This window comes from Danio rerio, chromosome 10 (assembly GCF_049306965.1).
Source record: "Danio rerio strain Tuebingen ecotype United States chromosome 10, GRCz12tu, whole genome shotgun sequence".
NCBI classification, from domain to species: Eukaryota; Metazoa; Chordata; class Actinopteri; order Cypriniformes; family Danionidae; genus Danio; species Danio rerio.
The window spans coordinates 26,282,438-26,303,835 of NC_133185.1; the positions used below are offsets into that span (position 1 = coordinate 26,282,438).

The 21,398-nt window shown below is 35.7% G+C and overlaps 1 protein-coding gene and 1 long non-coding RNA gene across 7 annotated transcripts in view; one reads left to right on the forward strand and one right to left on the reverse strand.

Moving 5' to 3' along the window:
• trpc7a (transient receptor potential cation channel, subfamily C, member 7a) overlaps positions 1–17,987 on the forward strand; it is a 51,172-nt gene extending 33,185 nt beyond the window's left edge. For 3 of the 4 annotated variants that reach the window (XM_073914110.1, XM_073914109.1, XM_068223815.2), the window contains 10 exons: positions 217–399; positions 2,364–2,528; positions 2,642–2,858; positions 4,975–5,208; positions 5,379–5,643; positions 8,337–8,532; positions 8,614–8,835; positions 8,909–8,986; positions 9,072–9,147; positions 15,844–17,987. In XM_073914110.1, coding sequence (XP_073770211.1) covers positions 217–399; positions 2,364–2,528; positions 2,642–2,858; positions 4,975–5,208; positions 5,379–5,643; positions 8,337–8,532; positions 8,614–8,835; positions 8,909–8,986; positions 9,072–9,147; positions 15,844–15,983 — 1,776 coding nt within the window. In that variant the 3' untranslated portion in view covers positions 15,984–17,987. 4 annotated transcript variants of the gene reach the window in all.
• LOC141376355 (uncharacterized) overlaps positions 1–21,398 on the reverse strand; it is a 974,232-nt gene that overhangs the window by 339,649 nt on the left and 613,185 nt on the right. The window lies entirely within an intron of this gene.

A 21,398-nucleotide genomic window follows, 5' to 3' on the forward strand; every position in this document is an offset into this window, starting at 1 on the left:
AGCAGGACGAGTTTCTCTTGGGTGCCCTCCATTAGGCAAAATCCCAGTTTGAGAAGATCTGATGCAAACGTCAATCAGACAGTGGCGCAACATGGGATTTTTAGACGTTTCAGAGCTGAGCGTTCACTGTTAGTTGTATCCCAGTTGGATTAAATTCGTTTTTATGAGTGATTAAAAGCCATTCTGGCATAATTCTGTCGCTCTTTTTGCTTTCAGAATGACTATAGGAAGCTCTCCATGCAGTGTAAGGACTTTGTGGTTGGCGTTCTGGATCTGTGCCGGAATACAGAGGAAGTCGAGGCAATTCTGAATGGAGATGTGGATCAGAATCATCCAAGCGAACACCATCGGCCCTGCCTTAGCCGTGTTAAACTGGCCATTAAGTATGAAGTCAAAAAGGTACTGGGGAATGAAACATGCACTATAAAGCCCAAAATTAAGGTAACTCCAACCCTTTGAGGAATCTGATTGCAACAAACCATTTAAGTTCAAAAACTAATTCTAATGAGTACTGTGAACTTAATCCATTTGAGTAAATGAAGCAATTTGAGCACAGTGAAACCCAATAAATGAAGAGAACTCAAATCATCTAAGTACTGTAAAACTCATTAAGTTAAGGCAACTCTAAGTGTCCATTTGAGTTAAAAAAAAAACTAATCTAAATGAGTGCTGTGAACTTACTCCATTTAAGTTAAAGTAATGAGGTATTTAACAAATGAGTAGACTTAACTTTTAGTCGATTTTGAGTTAACTACACTCAATTCATTTGATAAAGTTGACTGTTGGGTTTTACAGTGTAGGTTTAAATATAGGATTCCAGATATAAAAAATCAAAGCCCAGATATACTTTAAGAAACTGTGAGGATCAAAATATATTCCAAGACTCAGGAGGATTCCTTTTCTGAGATTTTATTGTTCTTGCAGCAAGGGAGCAATACAGAATAACCACAAGAGGTGTAATTCTGGTTGCTCAAAGAGCAGCCCTTCTAGGCCAGGGTATTTACAGGCAAACAAACAGATGATGAAGCATTGTCTTTAATAATTGGTCTAAACAGTTTGTTTGGTAGAATCTTGAACATATATTCAAATCATTGTCATCACAATATTCCTGCCAGCCGGGACACCAATCTTTCAACTGATTGAAACTACAGTTGAGCATCTGATTATATCAAGAAGCACACACATTTATGACATTAAGGTATACATATAAAAATAATATAAATAGAATAATTTGAAATGAATAAAATTAATTTATCTAACATAATACTACCTGCTTGAGGACTTATAGTCATTGTTTTGGTCATCAAATAATCACCCAGCATTAAAGGCCATATTCATATTCCTTCTGTGAACTTTTAATTATTTTTTAAATATATGTTTAAGAGAGTAAGGACATTTTTCACAGTATTTCCTGTTGTATTTCATTTCATCTAGATTGTTTGAATAATTTATTTATTGTTTATTAATTGTTAAGGTCAGTATTTATAGCCGCCTTTAGACTTTTGTTGTTGTTGAATTGATTGGTTACAAAACAAATCACTGTCGTCCAATGACTTGCCTAGTTAACCTAATTGACCTACTTAAGCCTTCAAATTACTCTTTAAGCTGAATACTAGTAGCCTGTAAAATAGCTAGAAACATAGTATGTACTATCATCCTGGCAAAAGACCGAAAAACTTAGTTATTACAAATTAGTTCATAAAAATATTATGTTTAAAAATTGAATGAAAAACCTTCTATCCATTAAAAATTATTTCGGAAATATTTTTGAAATAATTAAAATTCCAGACCAATACTAAGGTTAGTAATTTTGCCTTCAGCTGTTTATGTTCATCATATAATGTGCAAGACATTACACAGATTCATGAAAATTACAAAAATGCTTTGTATGCTTTATATTTGATAAGTACTTGTGAATGCCTGTAGACTGAACATATAAAACACGTGCACGAGGTCACAGGGGTGGAGCAAATAATTTCTCATACCCTCAAACCCAAATGCACCTATTAAGTTATCAAAATAAACCAATGGTGTTCAATAAGGAAATCCAGAAGTAAACTCCAAACAAGCTTCTTTTTGGCCTGCTATTTTCCATGTTGTTGTCACAGTTTTTCTATTTAATATATATATATATGTATATATATATATGTATTTTATATATATATATATATATGTATATATATATATATATATATATATATATATATATATATATRTRTATATATATATATATATATATATATATATATATATATATATATATATATATATATATATATATAATATCTTAGCCTTATGTTAATATATTGATGTAAATTACAAGCTGTTGCAAGACATTGTCTAATTCAGTTATATGCATTCAGTTTGTAGCTCATCCCAACTGCCAGCAGCGGTTGCTGACGCTGTGGTACGAGAATCTTTCAGGCCTTAGGCAACAGTCAATTGGCGTGAAATGTTGGACAGTGCTGGGAGTGATGGTGGGATTGCCATTTCTTGCCATTGCATATTGGATTATGCCCTTCAGCAAGGTACATCATCATCATCATCATCATCAAACAGAATCCAGTCTTCTTTAAAAATAAGAATACTTCATTTTTTCTTCCAATGTTAAATGTATCTGGGTGTGTGGTGTCTTCTCCAGGTGGGCCAGGTTCTCCGCAGTCCCTTCATGAAGTTTGTAGCTCATGCTGTCTCATTTACACTTTTCCTGTGTCTTCTGGTTCTCAACGCCTCCGACCGCTTTGCAGGAGTCAAAACTCTTCCTAACGAAACCATTACTGATCATCCTCGGCAGATCTTTCGCATTAAAACAACTCAGTTCAGCTGGACAGAGATGCTGATAATGAAATGGGTTCTAGGTGAGTATGGGTCAAACATGAGGTGTAGAGTGTTGCTAACAGAAACAACTTAATAAACTAGATATTCTTTTTAACAAGTAGTCTTTTAAAGGTTACAAAAGTTTGTGGTAATTTTTTATTTATGCATTCAAAGATTGAATTCATTTGATCAAAAATACTGTGCTAACAATGACATTCAGTGAAAATCAGTGTCACTTACACTACCGGTCAAAAGTTTGGGGTCAGTTTTTTTTCTTTTTTTTTTTTAAAGAAAATTATTCTGTTCATAAAGGCGGCATTTAATAAATGTAAAAAAAAAACAATTGTTAAATTGTTAAATGTTTATTAAACTTTCTTACTTCCTTATTGCATGTAGTTTTAAACGAAATTATTACTCAGCCATTATTGCTTTTATTACTATTAATAATAATAATTATAATAATACATAATAATAATACATAAATAAATAATATTAGAGTGTATTCTGAAGTATCATGTGACTGAAGACTGGAATTAAATTAAATGATAAACTACTTTTGAACAGTTATTTTATAGTGCAATAATATTTCACAATTTTACAATTTGTACTGTATTTTTGATTAAATAAATCCAGCCTTGGTGAAGGAGTAGCTTATTTTAAAACTTCTAAAAATCCTACTGACCCTTAATTTTGACTGTTGTGCTATTTTTGTGGAATTACAAGGACTATAAGGATTCTGTTCAAAAGAACATTGATTATTTGCAGTAGAAATTTTCTATTACATTGTAAATTTAAATACTGTCACTTGATCAACTGAATGTCTTGAAATTTTTAATGATTACAATGGTTACAAAATGTATTGTTAAATGCAAAAAAAAAAAAACACATATACATCTGAAGTCAAATTATTAGCCCCCCTGAATTATTAGTTTGTCGAAACCATCGAGGAAAAAATGTTGCTTAAAGGGGCTAATAATTTTGACTCTAAAATGGATATAAAAAAAATTAACTGCTTTTATTCTTGGCGAAATAAAACAAATAAGACATACTGTGAACATTTCCTTGCTCTGTTAAACATAATTTGGGAAATATTTAAAAAAAGAAAAACAAACTTCAAAGGGGGGCTAATAATTCTGACTTCAACTGTATATGTTTCATAAGCATCATAAATTAATTAATATAATTGTATCTTTTTTAATGCATTGCTTTATATATTTATTTATTACAATTAGATTGTATACATTTTAATCAAATTTATAAATATATTTATTTATTTATTTATTAATAGAAACAGCTTAATGTTTTATATATATATATATATATATATATATATATATATATATATATATATATATATATATATATATATATATATATATATATATATATATATATATATATTATGTAAATTATATTAGTAGTAGTAGTAGTAGTAGAAGTGGGTGTCACGGTGGTGGCACTGGTAGTACAAAGGTTACTGGTTCGAGCCCCGTCTGGGTCAGTTGGCATGCTCGGTTGCTCCGGTTTCCCCCACAGTCAAGAGACATGCACTAAAGGTGAATTGAGGAAGCTACATTGGTCGTAGTGTATGTATGTAAAAGACTGTATATGGGTGTTTCCCAGTGTTGGGTTGCAGCTGGAAGGGCATTCACTGCGTAAAACATATGCTGGATAAGTTGGTGGATCATTCCGCTGTGGTGACTCCAGATTAATAAAGGGACTAAAGAAAACTAATTAATATTAGTAGTAGTAATAGTTGTGATAAAAAAAAACAAAAATCGTAAGTCCAAGGCATCCAAAAAGTGAAAAACTTAAAAAGCCTTTATCAACATAGCTATTACTTTTTAAAAAGCATTTTGTTGTTGTTGTTGTTGTTGTTTTATTTTAATTATAGCCATGTTAATAAAAGCTTTTTAAAACTGTTGTCTTACTTTTCGAGTGTCTTGGACTTATGATTTTGTTGTTTATCTTTATGAATACCTTATCCAAAGAGTGCCAACACATTAATTACCCCTGAAAAATGTTTTGTTTGATTTTGGATATAAATAATAAACCATTAAAAAAATAAAGACAGCTAAAGCTGATATGAATGTTGCATGGCTTAAACACAAATATGATGAATGAATCTATTGTCTTTGCCCTAATTTCTCTGATCAGGAATGATCTGGACTGAGTGTAAGGAGGTCTGGGCGGATGGGCCACGCGAGTACATCATGCACCTGTGGAACGTGTTAGATTTTGGCATGCTGTCTGTATTTGTGGCCTCGTTCACCGCACGGCTCATGGCCTTCCTGCAAGCGTCCCAGGCACAGCTCTATGTGGATTTATATGTGACTAATGCCAACTTGATCAATGCATCATTACCAGCAGATGTGGCCTACTTCACTTACGGTATGTCACAAAAATAACGATTCTCTATATTCAGTACATAAAATCTAAAGTGAGCTATAACAGCCTTATGAAAGACCAGAAAGCCTAATTCTGTTCTCAGTGAAAGCGGATATTTAAAACGGCAAAATGCTGCCATCAAGTGGTGACAGTAAAATATGCTTCTGTCTCAGCCAGGAACAGGTGGCTGCCCTCTGATCCTCAGCTCATCTCTGAAGGATTGTACTCCATCGCTGTGGTGCTCAGTTTCTCTCGAATCGCCTACGTTTTGCCGGCTAATGAGAGTTTCGGACCCTTACAAATATCCCTGGGGCGGACTGTTAAGGATATTTTTAAATTCATGGTCATTTTCATCATGGTCTTTCTTGCCTTCATGATCGGCATGTTTAATTTGTATTCCTACTATTTGGGAGCCAAATACAACCCTGCTTTTACCACGTGAGTCATACAATTTGACAATATTCAATTCATATAATTTGATAATAATGATGATAATTGAGAAGGCCAGCATACCAATCTGTGTCTTCTTCTTCTTTAATGACCACTTTTCCAAACACCTACATTTCCTCCAAGAGAATAAAAGATTTGATCAATGTAGATGAACCCTTGTGAAAATAAACTATGGCTTTTATTATAGTCAAAATATAGTAACCCTGTTTTGGAGGGCATTGCAGGCCAGTAGCCAGGGTAGGTTCAGGTGGTTTGAAAGACCCGCACCTCCCACTCACAAAGAACCAGAATTTGTCCTATACATGAGCTAGATACATTTGTCCTATTTTGACTACTATGCCATCATAAATTGTAAATTAATCAATCGCAGAGGTCTTTAAGACCAAGCAGAATCATCTGTTGGCTGTGGCTTCGGCGTGACTTAAAGTATTCCTTGCAAATTCTAAATGGTGAAATCATATTACCAACCAATGTCTATCAAACACAACAGTATTCACAGTTAAGTTAATAGTGCTAATGGTGTTCTGAAGTCATATTTCACACCAAATATTCAATCTACCATGGTAAACAATATAGCAACTGTGTGACAAGTTGGCACTAAATGAATGTGCAAAAATAAAACCAACTTTACCTCAATTCAAACCTTTAATTCTTTTATAGTGTCTAGCTATCTTATATAGTATAAAGTATCTTATAGGCCTTTTTGAGGGATGTAAACAAAAACAATGATCCCAACATATTTTCTGTTTTACATTTTTTCAATTTCTATAGCTTATGAGAATCCAAAAAAAGCCACATATTGATAAATAATGTTAGGATAGCTGTTTGAACAGTAAGTTGTGATTGAATTGCCTCTTGCTACATTTATGTAATAGTTTGATAACAAGCAGGAAATGTTTATGGGCCCATGACATGACCACATTAAAATGGTCTATATACCATGATGGTCTAGCAAAGCCAACCTGCTAAAACATGCCAGAAACATGTTAAATATTAGCCACATAATAATAATAATAATAATAATAATAATAATAATAATAATAATAATAATAATAATAATAATAATAATAATAATGATAATAATAGGCGAGGCAGTGGCGCAGTAGGTAGTGCTGTCGTCTCACAGCAAGAAGATCGATGGGTCATTGGTTCGAACCTCTGCTCAGTTGGCGTTTCTGTGTGGAGTTTGCATGTTCTCCCTGCCTTCGCATGGGTTTCCTCCGGGTGCTCCGGTTTCCCCCACAGTCCAAAGGTACAGGTGAATTGGGTAGGCTAAATTGTCCGTAGTGTATGAGTGTGTGTGGGTGAATGTGTGTGTGGATGTTTCCCAGAGATGGGTTGCGGCTGGAAGGGCATCCGCTGCGTAAGAAACTTGCTGGATAAGTTGGTGGTTCATTCCGCTGTGGCGACCCCGGATTAATAAAGGGACTAAGCCAACAAGAAAATGAATGAATGAATGAATGAATAATAATAATAATAATAATAATAATAATTCATTATATTTATAAATGGTGCCTTTCTGGACACCCAAGGTCACCTAACAACAATCATCAACAAATATAACAAAACAAATTGATTCAGTTAATTCATGTTAGCTACATGTTTAATATGCAAGAAACACTATAGCAGCGTGCTCATTCATGCTAGTGCTAACCATGCTAGATACATATTTGCATGTATGTTAGAACATGGTTACACATGGCTGTAGGCAAAGTCTCTTTAAGGAAAGTTATTTCACTTTGTGGCCATTTTTGAAACGCTTTTCAGGCAGTATGCTCTGGCATTCTGTTTGAATGGGGAAAAATCTAATTCTACAAAATTGCTTGCCAAGCTTATGGTTAAATTTCATATTAGGAATCACCTATAAAATGAAACAACAACTGTCTCTTTAGTTTCATTTCTAAACTTTTGAATCACACAAAATATACAGAAACTCATGTCTAGTCCGAGCCCCTCTCCAGAGAATAGTCAGTCAGTCAATTATTTGCTTTTTATGCCTAATTAATAGCTTTTTAACTTTTATTTAATGAAATGCAATGCAAATCCATCTAGATCCATTTATTTAGTAAACAAAGTAAGTCTCTCATATAACTGATTACTAAAAGACAGAAAATATGACTTTACAAACTTATTGTGAATAAATCTAATTAAAAAATTATATTAGTCAATATTAATGAAATTAATACAAAAGCTGAATATATATAAATTTACACACATTTACACAAGTAAATAAATACTCAATGATGGGCTAAATATCTGTGAAAATGTGATTTCTGATGTTTTAAATATTGATACAAACTGTATTGATAGACAGAAGGCCCCAGGCAAAGTTTGCTTCTATAAACTTCCTAGTTATTTAGACAGATTTACCTGTTAAAGGAAAAGTTCACAGAAAAAAAGTACTGAAATGGAATTTGCTCACATTCATGTTACAGATAAAATATTAGCCATGGTATTACTATAAAGGAAGCAAATGGTTGGACAAAAAGTTTATACACTTTATATACTTATACCATAATAAAACCATGTTTTAAATGTATCAATGTTAAACATTAAAACTATTTTAAGTGTTGCTTTTTAAAAAGAGCAGTATTTTCTGCTGAAAGAAGGGCATTGGTAAACATTTAAATGTGAAGAAGTATTTGTGAATGTTTTATTATCATTTTGAATGTCTGTTGCAGAGTTGAGGAAAGCTTTAAAACACTATTCTGGTCGATCTTTGGTTTATCCGAGGTGATCTCAGTTGTCTTGAAGTACGATCACAAGTTCATTGAAAACATTGGCTATATTCTCTACGGGGTCTATAATGTCACAATGGTGGTGGTCCTCCTTAACATGCTCATAGCCATGATTAACCACTCATACCAGGAAATTGAGGTGAGCCCATGCACATTTACAATAATAAACTCAAGTATTTTGCTCTTATTGACACAGTGATGTTTGTGTGTGTGAGCACAGGAGGATGCTGATGTGGAATGGAAGTTTGCTCGTGCAAAGCTCTGGCTCTCGTATTTTGATGAAGGCAGCACTCTTCCAGCCCCCTTTAATCTAATACCCAGCCCCAAATCCTTCTATTACATGGCTCAGCGCACCAAAGCATGCCTAGTGAGTTTATGCAAGGCCAGGGTCCGCAGCAACAGCAGCCAGCAGGACATGGGAATGGCCAATTCTCGCTCTAAGGTCAGAGATCAGCGTGGGTTTTCTAACTGTTCAAATCAACAAATGGCCGTCCTTAATTTTGATATCTTTACAGCTTTATCGATTTCGACCTTACCATTCGCAAGAGGGATTCACGGTTAGAAATCCCATCAAACACCCTACACGATATCAGGTAATGATTGGATTTTGATCCAGAGACACTTCTCTGTAGGCCATTTTAAATTAAAATCCTATTCACAATCTTTTTATCGTTGTAGAAACTCATGAAGCGACTCATCAAGCGATATGTCCTGAAAGCCCAAATTGACAGTGAAAGTAATGAGATCAATGAAGGTAAGATTTATCCAATACAATCTTTTTACAATAGCTATTTTACAATTTTATCATATTCTGTGGCTAATTTGTAGTTCACGCTAAATTAAACTTCGTTATGAATATTCTATAAGGGCAGGTTATGTGGGAATAATGCTGTCATTGGTACAGAGCAAAGGGTTCAAAAGTTCTGAAATGTTTTGAAGAAACTGGACTCATTAGAAGATGTGTCCAATAGACACAATGCTCAAGCATACAGTGCATCCAGAAAGTATTCAAAGTGCTTTACTTTTTCCACATTTGTTCTAGTTACAACCTCATTCCAAAATGGGTTAAATTCATTTATTTCCTCAAAATTCTACACACATTGCCCCATATTGACGATGTGAAAAAAAGAGTTTTGAAATTGTTGCAAATTTATTTTAAAAATTGAGCTCAGGTACATTCTGTTTCCACTGATCACTTTTAAGATGTTTCATCAGCTTAATTGGAGTTCACCTGTGGTAAATTCAATTGATTGGACATGATCTGAAAAGGCATACACTTGTTGATATTCACCTTATTCTTTGCCGACGCGCCATTTGAATCTTTTTGGCTCGAGACTTGCAGTCTCATACACTTCCATTCATTTTTAGACATTAAAAACTGCTTGTTTCGCTGTTTGATGTTGCAAACTGATATTTCCTTATATTATTCCACTTGGTCTGTATAGTCATGCAAACATTTGTTTGTAGAGCAAGTAGTTTGACCTTTTTCTGCCGTTTATTATTCCCAGTCATTTCTCCCATAGGCGACTGTATCGGAAGTTCTAAAACAATCGTGAAAACAGGTACACTTCCGCATTTTAGAATAGGGTCAATAAGGTCCCAGGGTTGACAGTGCATGTCAAATTATAAACCAACCATAAATACAAAGGAATTGTCTGTAGACCTCTAAGGCCCCGTTTACACTAGTGCGTTTTAGTTTGAAAACGCATAAGTTTTGCTACGGTTACGCCATCCGTTCACACTACGCCGGAGTTCTCGAGCGCCGAAAACTGAGCTTTTTGAAAACGCTGGAGAGGCCGTTTTCATTCTGAAACGCTGCTGCTCCGTCTCAGTGTGGATGGGGAAAGACGGAGACATCTGAAAACGGAGGCGGGGCTGCAAACGTTCGCCTCTCTGATTGGGGCTTTTCCTCAATATTAAGTAGCCCACATACAGTTCAGTCTCGCATCCTCTTCTTGTAAGTTTATACTTCGTAAGTTTGATCAAGGCTGCAGTCTCCCCCTTCTCAGTTTGATATGGAAAACATACCGAGGACACGGGTAAATCTTCTAAGGGAACAGTGTACTTTATAACTTCATTCACATCACCTTGGCTACGTTGTTTCACTTTCTCAACAATAAAATGTAAACATGATTTAAGAAACTGCCTATTTTCTTTTTAATATTAGCAACTTAACAGACAACAGAAATGTAGAGGCGCCGTGCTGCATGAGCATCATCTTCACTGTGTGGATATTTATAACAAAACGGAGCCGATAACAACTGCCTCCTTTCAATTTCAGTGAAAATACGAAACACACCCTCTCTTTTGCTGAATATCAGTTTTAATAATCGATAATTATAAAAGTATAACATACAATAAGTTTATACATTGTAGGAAATAAAGACGAGCAATCAGTAAATGTACCTGGATTAATCATTAACTTATCTTTGCGCTTAACCAAAACATGTTACCCGTGAACAAGTAACTTAATAGATTCCAATGACCAAAGTCAGGGAATTGGCCTATGTCGTTAGATAAAGACAACAACATGAATGAAATATCACGTTTAGCAAATATAGTGAGATTAGATCCAGCGGGAGATGCGTGATGAGCAGTCCGACAAGCAGAGCTCTCATCTGGGTAGAAATGCTGGAGCGCTTGCCCGAGAGTGTATGTGTGGTCACGTGATGTGCGTTTTCAGCGTTTTGGTGTGGACGGAGAGCAGTTCAGAAACGCTGGGTAAAACGCGAGTGTGTACGCGGATCGTTTTCATTCTACAACGCCGTTTTAAAACTAAAACGCACTAGTGTACACGGGGCCTAAGACAGGATTGTCTCGAGGCACAAGCAAGGGGAAGGGTACAGAAACATTTCTGCTGCTCTGGAAGTTCCAATGAGCACAGTGGCCTCTATCATCCATACATGGAAGATTTTTGGAACCACCAGGACTCTTCCTAGAGCTGGCCAGTCACCTAAGCTAAGTAATCTGGGGAGAAGAGGCTTAGTCAGGGAGGTGATCAATAACCAAATAGTCACTCTGTCTGAGCTCCAGGGTTCTTCTGTGGAGAGAGGAGAACCTTACAGAAGGACAACAATCTGTGCAGCAATCCACCCATCAGACCTGTATGGTAGAGTGGCCAGACGGAAACCACTCCTCACCTTGAATTTGCCAAAGGGCATCTGAAGGACTCTCAGACCATAAGAAACAAAATTCTCTGGTCTGATAAGACTAAAATTTAACTTTTTGGCGTGAATGTCAGGTATTACATTTGGAGAAAACCAGGCACCGCTCATCACCAGGCTAAAACCATCCCTACAGTGAAGCATGGTGGTGGCAGCATGCCATTGTGGGGATGCTGTGGGGATTCTGAAAACCTGCTTCAGAGAGCTCTTGACCTCAGACTGGGGCAACGATTCATCTTCCATCAGGACATTGACTCAAAGCACACTGCCAAAATATCAATGGAGTGGCTTCACAACAAATAGGTGAATGTCCTTGATTGGACCAGCCAGAGCCCAGAACTAAATCCTATTGAACATCTCTGGATCTGAAAATGGCTGTACATCGTCACTTCCCATCCAATCTGATAGAGCTTGAGAGGTACAGCAAAGAGGAATGGGCAAAAATTTTCAAAGACAGGTGGTCCAAGTTTGTGGCATCATATTCAAAAAGACCAGAGGCTGTAATTGCTGCCAAAGGTGCATCAACAAAGTATTGGCTGAGAATACTTATGTACATGTGATCTTTCAGTTTTTTTTTTTGTTTTTTTTATATATTTGCAACAATTTCAAAAACTCTTTTTTTACATTGTCATTATGGGGTATTGTGTGTAGTATTTGGAGGAAATAAATGAGTTTAATCCATTTTAGAATAAGGCTGTAACATGAAAAAATTTGGAAAAAGTGAAGCGCTATCAATACTTTTTCGGATGCACTGTACATGTTATTATTCTTCAAAGTCAAGATGTTGCTTTATAATTTAAAACAGGCATTGGAAACCTATTTGGTTGCTGTAAATCTTAGTTTAAGTGTGTGACAGGAATTCCTGGTGCTGTTTTGAAATCTTTACATTGTTTAAGTTCTCAGTTATCTCATTGCAAAAAACATCACATGCATACACAATGTGCTCAGAACACAATGTCTACCAAATGTAAATATTAAAAGCATTTTTGGGGGTATTTTTAGGATTTCTCCAATGCTTTCTCATGCCAATGCATTTTGATTTTTGATTTAGTGGCTAATTTGTATTATTCGTACATTTATTCCTACAGTACGGTTTGCTATTCCCCCAATGAGGGTTGGGTTTAGAGGTGGGGTTTGGTGACATTTGCTAATCCCTCAATGACTGTTGGGTTCAGGGGTGGGGTTTGGTGCCACACCTCCTTTTAAAGGGCCATGAAACCCCCCTCTTTTAGTTCAAGTCTACCTCAGAATTTTTTTCAAAAAATGCTTCATGATGGGTGTGGAGCTATGCGAGCAGAGGGAGGAGTGGGCGTGGCCAGCAGAGCAGGGGAAAAAGAGAGGAAAGGACAAAGTAAGACACAAACTGTGAGAAGACCCATAAGTTTATAATTTACAAAGCTAAATTGCAAGAAATAAAAGTAATTTAATGCGCTCCTACATAGGGCTATGAAATTAATCGAAAATCCGATTTAGATTTTGGCTTCTAATGATTATGAAAAACCATTAATCGAGACTAACGATTATTGCATCATATACCGCCCCCCTTTCCAGTTGTACACATTTGTTGCTCTTAAAAGCGCAAAAGACTTCATGCTTAATGTGTGCGGCACGCACACACAGTCAGAAGCATGTGGTCAGCATTGGGTCTCAGTCACACACTGAGAAGAGCAGAGCGCACCAACCAGTCATCGTAACATGAGCACTTTAATGGTCAAATAGGTGTCAAAACGCGGTGTTTAGTGATTATTTATATTAAGCTTCATTTGTGTAATAAACAAATGACTTGAGAATCAATAGACAGGTGTAAGAGAAACCATTAAAGTGACAGTGCACTAAATCTCTACTGCCGCCTGTTTTTATCATTAATCAAACAACAAATGGAGAAAATCCCTCACTGCTCTTGACTGAAGGACTTTTGTAGCTAAAATGTTTTTCTTACAGTGAAGATGCTTAAAGGACAGTTTGTTTCATGTTTTTATTCTATTGTATTTATTTATCTTGCCTTTGCAGGGTGGAAAATAGCTGTATATATGCAGTTAAAGTCAGAATTATTAGCCCTCCTGAATATTAGCAACCCTTTTCCTCCGAAATTTCTGTTTAATAGAAAGAAGATTTTTTTCAACTTATTTCTGAATATAATAGTTTTAATCACTCATTTCTAATAACTGATTTCTTTTATTTTTGCGATGATGACAGTACATAATATTATAGATATTTTTCAATATGCAAGCATTCATATTAAAGTGTGATTCAAAGGCTTAATTAGGGTAATTAAGCAAGTCATTGTATAACAGTAGTTTCTTCAGCAGACAATCAAAAATATATTGCTTAAGGGGGCTAATAATATTGACCTTAAAATAGGTTTCAAAATATTCAAACCTGCTTTTAATCTAGCCAAAATAAAACAAATAAGACTTTTTCCAGAAGAAAAAATATTAGAGAAAATAATGTTAAAATTCTGTGCTCTGTTAAACATCATTTGGGATATATTTATTTATTTTTTAAAAATTCTCAGGAGCGCTAATAATTTTGACTTCAACTGATAATCGTTTTGATCGAGCATCCCAACTCCTACGTACATATGTTATTCATAATTTCATATACCCATAACCACAATTTGTTATATCATTATAAGAATAATCATACTTATTTAAACATTATAAATGAGGAGGACTTCTCTCCTCTTCAGTCCCCGGATCTGAATGCAAACACAGTGGATAACAGTACAGCAGGTCCTGCCGTATCTATTTTAACCATTAGCCCTGCTAGTAATCTGGAAGATTTTAAACATGTGCAAACATGGCAGCATGTATATAGGTAATGTGTCTGAAACTCAAACTGATAAAAGGCAAAATTTGTCATTCTCCAATTCTCCTATAGCTCTCCTAACAAAAATGCTTTCTGCAAACTAACAGCTTTGCTATATCGGCCCTCACAGCATCACAGGGAAAAACTTGCAACAAACCTCGTGGATCATGGAAACAAACACATATGATCCTTTATGACTGGCTAAATACTGTGTGCTGTGCACGGACACGGTATCACAGCTTGGCAGGTCTGACTTGCTTTTGTAAAGTATGTGCTCTCATAAATAGTTAAGAAGCAGGGGGTTCTCATAGGATAAAAAAACTTAGTTATATATTGAGAAACCGACATACATCATCTCTGGACAAGCAGTTTGGCGCTACGTCACCGAGTTTGATTCTGCCTCAAATATTATTTTGAACCCGGAAGATGAAATTAGCTGACAAGAGCTCAAAATGATCCAGTTGTCCCTACAATTAAAGCTGACAGGTGCTAACGTTAACTTAACTGATGCTCAACACACACAAATCTGTAAAAATCTTAGAAAAAGTACTCAAGGGTTTCTTAAACCTTTAAAAGTCATATATTTGCGTATGACTGAACTCAGGAATTAGCCAGTAAGCTGATAAAATGTAAAATAGTTAAGTTTCCTTGTGAGAGTTTGTCTTGAGTTTGTGTGAGTTTGTCTTGTCTTAAAAATAAAATGTGAACCAAGGACAGTGTTGAAAGATTTTTAACAGCCAATTGACCACAATGAACACTTAAACCACAACTTAAAGCTATAACACTTAACGTTAGCATCAACACTCATGCACAATACATCACCTTGGAATTATAAGGTTCTATCTGCGTTCTGAATGATTTTAAGATATTGAACTGTAAAGTTTTTGCATTTGTTTTTAAATAAAAAGTCTTAAAATGTAAACAACTTATAAAAAAACACCCCATAATGTAAATAAGTTGTCATTTAATAAGAATATGTCAATAACTCAATATTAACAAAAATGTCAGATAGAACCTTATAATTCTGAGGTGACGAATAACATTTATTTGTTGTCCACTGCAGTTTTGTTGTCTGCCTCTTTAAAGCTCAAGCTCGTTCAAGCAGGGTGGATTCTTATTAGTTTATTTTTATTATTCATGAGGTTGAAAAAAAATGTTATGAAAGGGATTCCAACGGTATCATTCCTCTGTCACCATACTTTTGATGCTGACTTTATACATTGCAAACAATTTGCAGAACTTTATTTGCATGAAAGAAGCACATATTTTGGAGATATGTGATTCTGGAGAATATGATTCTAAATAGCATTGTGCAAATAACTAATTTTTAGAGTTCAAAAAGTGTCAAGCTATTAAGTGTTGAAAAAAACACTTATAAAAATAAGTAAACATATAAAAATGTATATATGACTATAACTCTGTTTTTGAGGATGTATTTTCATTGAAAGAGATCAAACTGTTGTGCTTTTTCTCTTCAGGTGAGTTGAAGGAAATCAAGCAGGACATTTCCAGCCTGCGTTATGAGCTCCTGGAGGAAAAATCCCAGGCCACAGAGGAGCTGGCTGAACTGATCCAGGAGCTTGGAGACAAACTCAGCAAAGGAAACAAGAGACCGTGACAAACGAACTGGTGTGAAAGTAGCTGAAAGTGTCCTAGAGCTTATTAAATTCCGAAATATTTAGTTTAGATACAAACTTTAAAGTCTTTTTATACTCTCAAGACACCAGTTTGTGAAATAGGTATGATTTGTGGTTGCCATTTGGGTGTAGGGTGCAATTTAATAAAGTAATTATAGAGCAAACTCAGGAAAACCAATAAATTCAGAAGACTCTGTTTCCTCAGAACGTATATTATTAAGACAAAAACAGCAGAACTAAGTGTGTTAGTATTAAATATTATGATAGTTCTGCAGTCCCAGCACTGTGCATTATGGTTTAGAAGGTTGGACTAATGAGATCATGTTTTAAATAAATGTTTGTTGAATAACAATCTAAAATGTGCAAGGGGAGCTCAAAGACCTGGACAAAAATGCAATAACAGTTTTATGTTTCCTATATTTAAATTATGTATGAAGAGTACAACATTGCAATGTATAAATAAGACCAATATATATAATTAAATCCCACAAAATATAGCAAAATTAATGTCATATTTCACCCTAAGATTGAAGAAGTCGGTTGTCAAGCGGTTGTCAAACGGTTGTGAAAGGTATAGTTTTCTTTAAAAATTCTGTTAATTTACTAATCCTCAGGCCATTCAACATTCATTAAAACATTGAAGATTTTATGTTGAAATGACATTGCTTGTTGATTGATGCAAACATTAAAGTCAACCAGCTGTTTGAGAGTCTAAAACAGGCGTGTCCAAACTCTGTCCTGGGCCGATGTACTGCAGATTTTAGCTCCAACTTGCCTCAACACACATGCAAGGATGTTTCTAGAAAGCCTAGTAAGGGCTTGATTAGCTAGTCCATGTGTCTGATTGTGGTTGGAACTAAACGTTGCAGGACTCTGGCCCTCCAGGACTGACTTTGGGCACCCCTGGTTTAAAATATATACATATTTAGGCAAAACTAATTTGATATGATGGTCTGAGTGGATTAACAGAATGCTTGTACGTTTGTGTAAACTTCATTTAAATTTATTTATTTTTATTTTATTTATTTTTTTGCAATTAAGAACATTTTTCCTCTGATTATGTAATGTCACAATGCAAAAAAAAAAAAGTTCCTCATGTTTTTTTATATTATTTCACACAAAAAAATATATATATATATTTCTGTTATTAATTACTCGCCCTTATGTTGTTCCACACCCATGAGACCTTTGTTCAACTTCATAACACAAATGAAGATATTTTAGATGAAATCCAAGAGCTCTGTCATCCTCCATAGACAGCATTGGTCCAGATGTGTTTAAAGTCCAGAAAAGGGACCAAAACATTGTCAAAATATTCTGTAAGACTTTGATAAGTACTTCAACTGGGATCATGAAAAGCTTTAGGAACACTTTTGTATTCCAAACTAAACTACTTTTTTTGACAATGTCTTCTGGATCAGATTAGGGTGTGCATTTACTATGAGTAATACGATGCTTGTGTGTTGCACTGCTGACTCTAATGGCAATGCGTCAAATTACCTGTAGCAAAATGTGAAGATACTGTTATACAGGCAAAAACATTCATATTTACAGTATTTTTGAGACCCCATATGATTTCAGTTGACAGTATTTTTGTTGTCTTTTATGGACTTTAAACTATGGATGCACCGAAATGAAAATTCTGGACCGAAAATTCTGGATGCACTTAGCCAAAAACTGAAACCAAAAATGCTTTGTGGTATTTTTTTATTAGTTGATTAAATGATTACATTTTGAAAACCTTTTAAAATTTGACTAAGCTTAGATTATAATAACTTTAAAAAAAACAACCACATTGTAATGACTGCAGATGTACAAAGATCCGGAATGACGTGTACAGAAGCTGATCTGGGATTGGTTTATCATAGCGTCCGTCAGTCAGTCAACATGCATTCTCTGATTCAGAGGTTGCATATGATTGACGCACAGCTTTAATGGAAAGATAGTGAATGCAGACATTTTTATATTCATTTCACTGGTTTCAAGATTAAAAATATGGGAGAAATATGGGAAAATACCCAATGAAAGGATGATAGCGGGATAGAATGGTAAGATATGGGAGAATCCCCGCAAAATGGGAGTGTATTAAGTGAACCGGAAGTGTTTGTGGAACAACAGTTTTGCAAGGGAACGCAAAAGATCTTTGGGAGGGAATGCAAAAACTTTAAAATATATATATTTTCCTATCACTTCTTTTTTTTCTCCCAACCATTTTTTGTCTCCCACCCAGTTTTTTTTCTTACACCCATTTTCCCCCACCATCAATTTTCTTCCAGAGGGGTCTTTTTTTTTTTTTTTTTTTTTTTTTTTTTTTGACTCAATTTTGGTCAATTTTATCTTTTGCCTGAAAAACTCAAATTTGGTGCATCCTTCTTTGAATGTATCAGGACTGTTTGTTGAGGATCAAACTAGATTTAGCTCCTAGATTTCATCAAAAATATCTTAATTTGTGTTTTGAACTTGAATAAATTTCTCAGGGGGTCGAAACAACATGAGGGTAAGTAGTTAATAACGGAATTTAAATTTTTGGGTGATCTGATCTTTTAATTGCAGGTTTGGTTTCCTTATGTGAGGGGTACTGAACTGCATTATACTGTATTTTCAATGTAAGAAAAACATTAAAGTAAAAGTTTTTGATTGTACTTAAGCAATAAGGTGGTACAAGCTGTGCTAAATTTTGAATTCAGTCACATCTGAAGGCATAACAAAAAGTGCAGTGTCTGTCCTTAGCTATGACAATATTCAGCACAGTCTGTTATTGCTTTTTTTAAACAAAAATGGTGAGCCAAAATGTAAGTATTTGTTTGTTACATTTCTGATGTTAAATTTGAATTTTCCATCAGAAAAAAAAATGTCCCTGAAAGTGATCATTAACAGCAATAGAATGTTTCTAGTACCTTAAATGAAGGAATTATATTAAAACAGAGACTTGAAAACATAGTGTGTCATTTATTTTAGCACATTATATATTTCCTTACACACTTACATTGGAATTGTGTTAATTGGGAGTAAAAGGCATTCACATGTTCACTTATAACAACAATTAAAACTTTATTAGGTACACCTTACTAGTACAGGGTTGAACCCCTTTTGCCTTCAGAACTGCCTTAATCCTTCGTGGCATAGATTCAATAAGATACTGGAAATATTCCTCAGAGATTTTGATCCTTATTGACATGATAGCATAACACAGTTGCTGCAGATTTGTCGGCTGCACATCCATGTTGTGAATCTCCTGTTCCACCACATCCCAAAGGTGCTTTATTGGATTGAGACCGAGTGACTGTGGAGGCCATTTGAGTACAGTGAACTCATTGTCATGTTCAAGAAACCAGTCTGTGATGATTTACGGTTTATGACATGGTGTGTTATCCTGCTGGATAGCATCAGAAGGATACACTGGCCATAAAAGGGATGGACATGGTCAGCAGCAATTCTCAGTTAGGCTGTGGCATTGACATGCTGCTTAATTGGTCCCAATGTGTGCCAAGAAAATATCCCCCACACCATTACACCACCAGCAGCAGCCGGAACTGTTGATACAAGGCAGGATGGATCCATGCTTTCATGTTGTTGATGCCAAATTCTAACCATACAACCCGAATGTCGCAGCAAAAATCAAAACTCATCAGACTAGACAACATTTTTTCCAATTTTCTATTGTCCAATTTTGGTGAGCCTGTGCGAATTGTAGCCTCAGTTTCCTGTTCGTAGCTGACAGAAGTTGCTCCCAGTGTGGTCTTCTACTGCTGTAGGCCAACTACCCCAAGGTTTGACGTGTTGTGTCTTCAGAGATGCTCTTCTGCATATCTTGATTATAACAAGTGGTAATTTGAGTTACTGTTGCCTTTCTATCAGCTTGAACCAGACTGGCCATTCTTCTCTGACCTCAACAAGGGATTTGCGCCCACAGAACTGCCGCTCACTGGATATTTTCTCTTTTTTCGTATCATTCTCTGTAAACCAGATGGTTGTGCAGATCAGCAGTTTCTGAAATACTCAGACATGCCACGTTCAAAGTCACCTAAATTAACTTCCCCATTCTGATGCTCGGTTTGAACTGCAGCAGATCATCTTGACCAAGTCTACATCCCTAAATACATTGAGTTGCTGCCATGTGCTTGGCTGATTAGAAATTTGCCCTAACAAGCAGTTGGACAGGTGTACCTAATAAAGTGGCCAGTGAATGTGTGCTTCTTGACATATTGTACATTTGACTGACACAGTGGTTTTATTACAGATAACTACAATTCCAAGTTTGAGGATGTGAACAGCTCTGAGTGGAACATCACACACAGGAACACAAATTATAATCCCAAAATTGCAGGAGTGTAGTGAAACTCACCTTAAGAAAATGTTCATTCTTCCACATGAGAAGATTTTCTTTGACAGGGGAAGGACATGGTCTAAAAATTAATTACATACTGTAATTAATATAATTAAAATGCAAGATAAAAATTTGAAACTAGTTAGGTAGTGCTGCTGCCTCACAACAAGAAGGTTGCTGATTCGAGCCTTGGTTGGGTCAGTTGGCATTTCTCTGTGGAGTTTGCATGTTCTCCTCATTTCCGCATGGGTTTCCTCCTGGTGCTCCGGTTTCCCCCAGTCCAAAAACATGCAGTACAGGTGAACTAGGTAAGCTAAATTATCCGTACCCACATAGCAAAATTTCTCTGGCCCAGCTCTGGCCCACACAATCAGGTTTTGCTTGGCCCACATGCCGCAGTGAATTACGGTACATGACTGGACCAAATCTGGCTTCCAGACAAGGGCCAAACACGGACCATATCTGGGCCAAGTCTCAGCCAAGTTAATAACTCATAACTGGGCCTGAACTGGGTCAGATAGGTTGGTGTGTCACGATTGCAATGAAATTGATAAACCCATGGAGTGATGCGCTTTAGGCACACTATGGGCACGCTTTTTCTCAAAGTGACCTGATTGGTAGAATTTTTTTTCTTTACTCAAAAATGATTTTAGTGTATTTTAAATGTGGGTCAAGACTGGCCAAACTCACATGGCCCACTTATCAAATTTTTAAATCTGGGCCAAATAGTACGTTTTGCATCTGGCCCAAATCTTGTGTGCCGCCTTAAAAACGGTGCCACCTTTGCCAAACTCGGGCCATGTTTGGCCCACATGCTGTATGCCAGTGCCGGATGAATGCCTGCTGTGCCAGCTTTATGCCAAATCTGGGCCAGAATTCGTTGCTACTAGGGTAGTGTATGAGTGTGAATGAGGGTGTTTCCCAGTGATGAGTTGCAGCGGGAAGGGCATCCGCTGCCTAAACATATGCTGGATAAGTTGGCGGTTCATTCCGCTGTCGCGACCCCAGATTAATGAAGGGACTAATCTGAAAAGAAAATGAATAAATGCATGAAAATTATAAATGTATA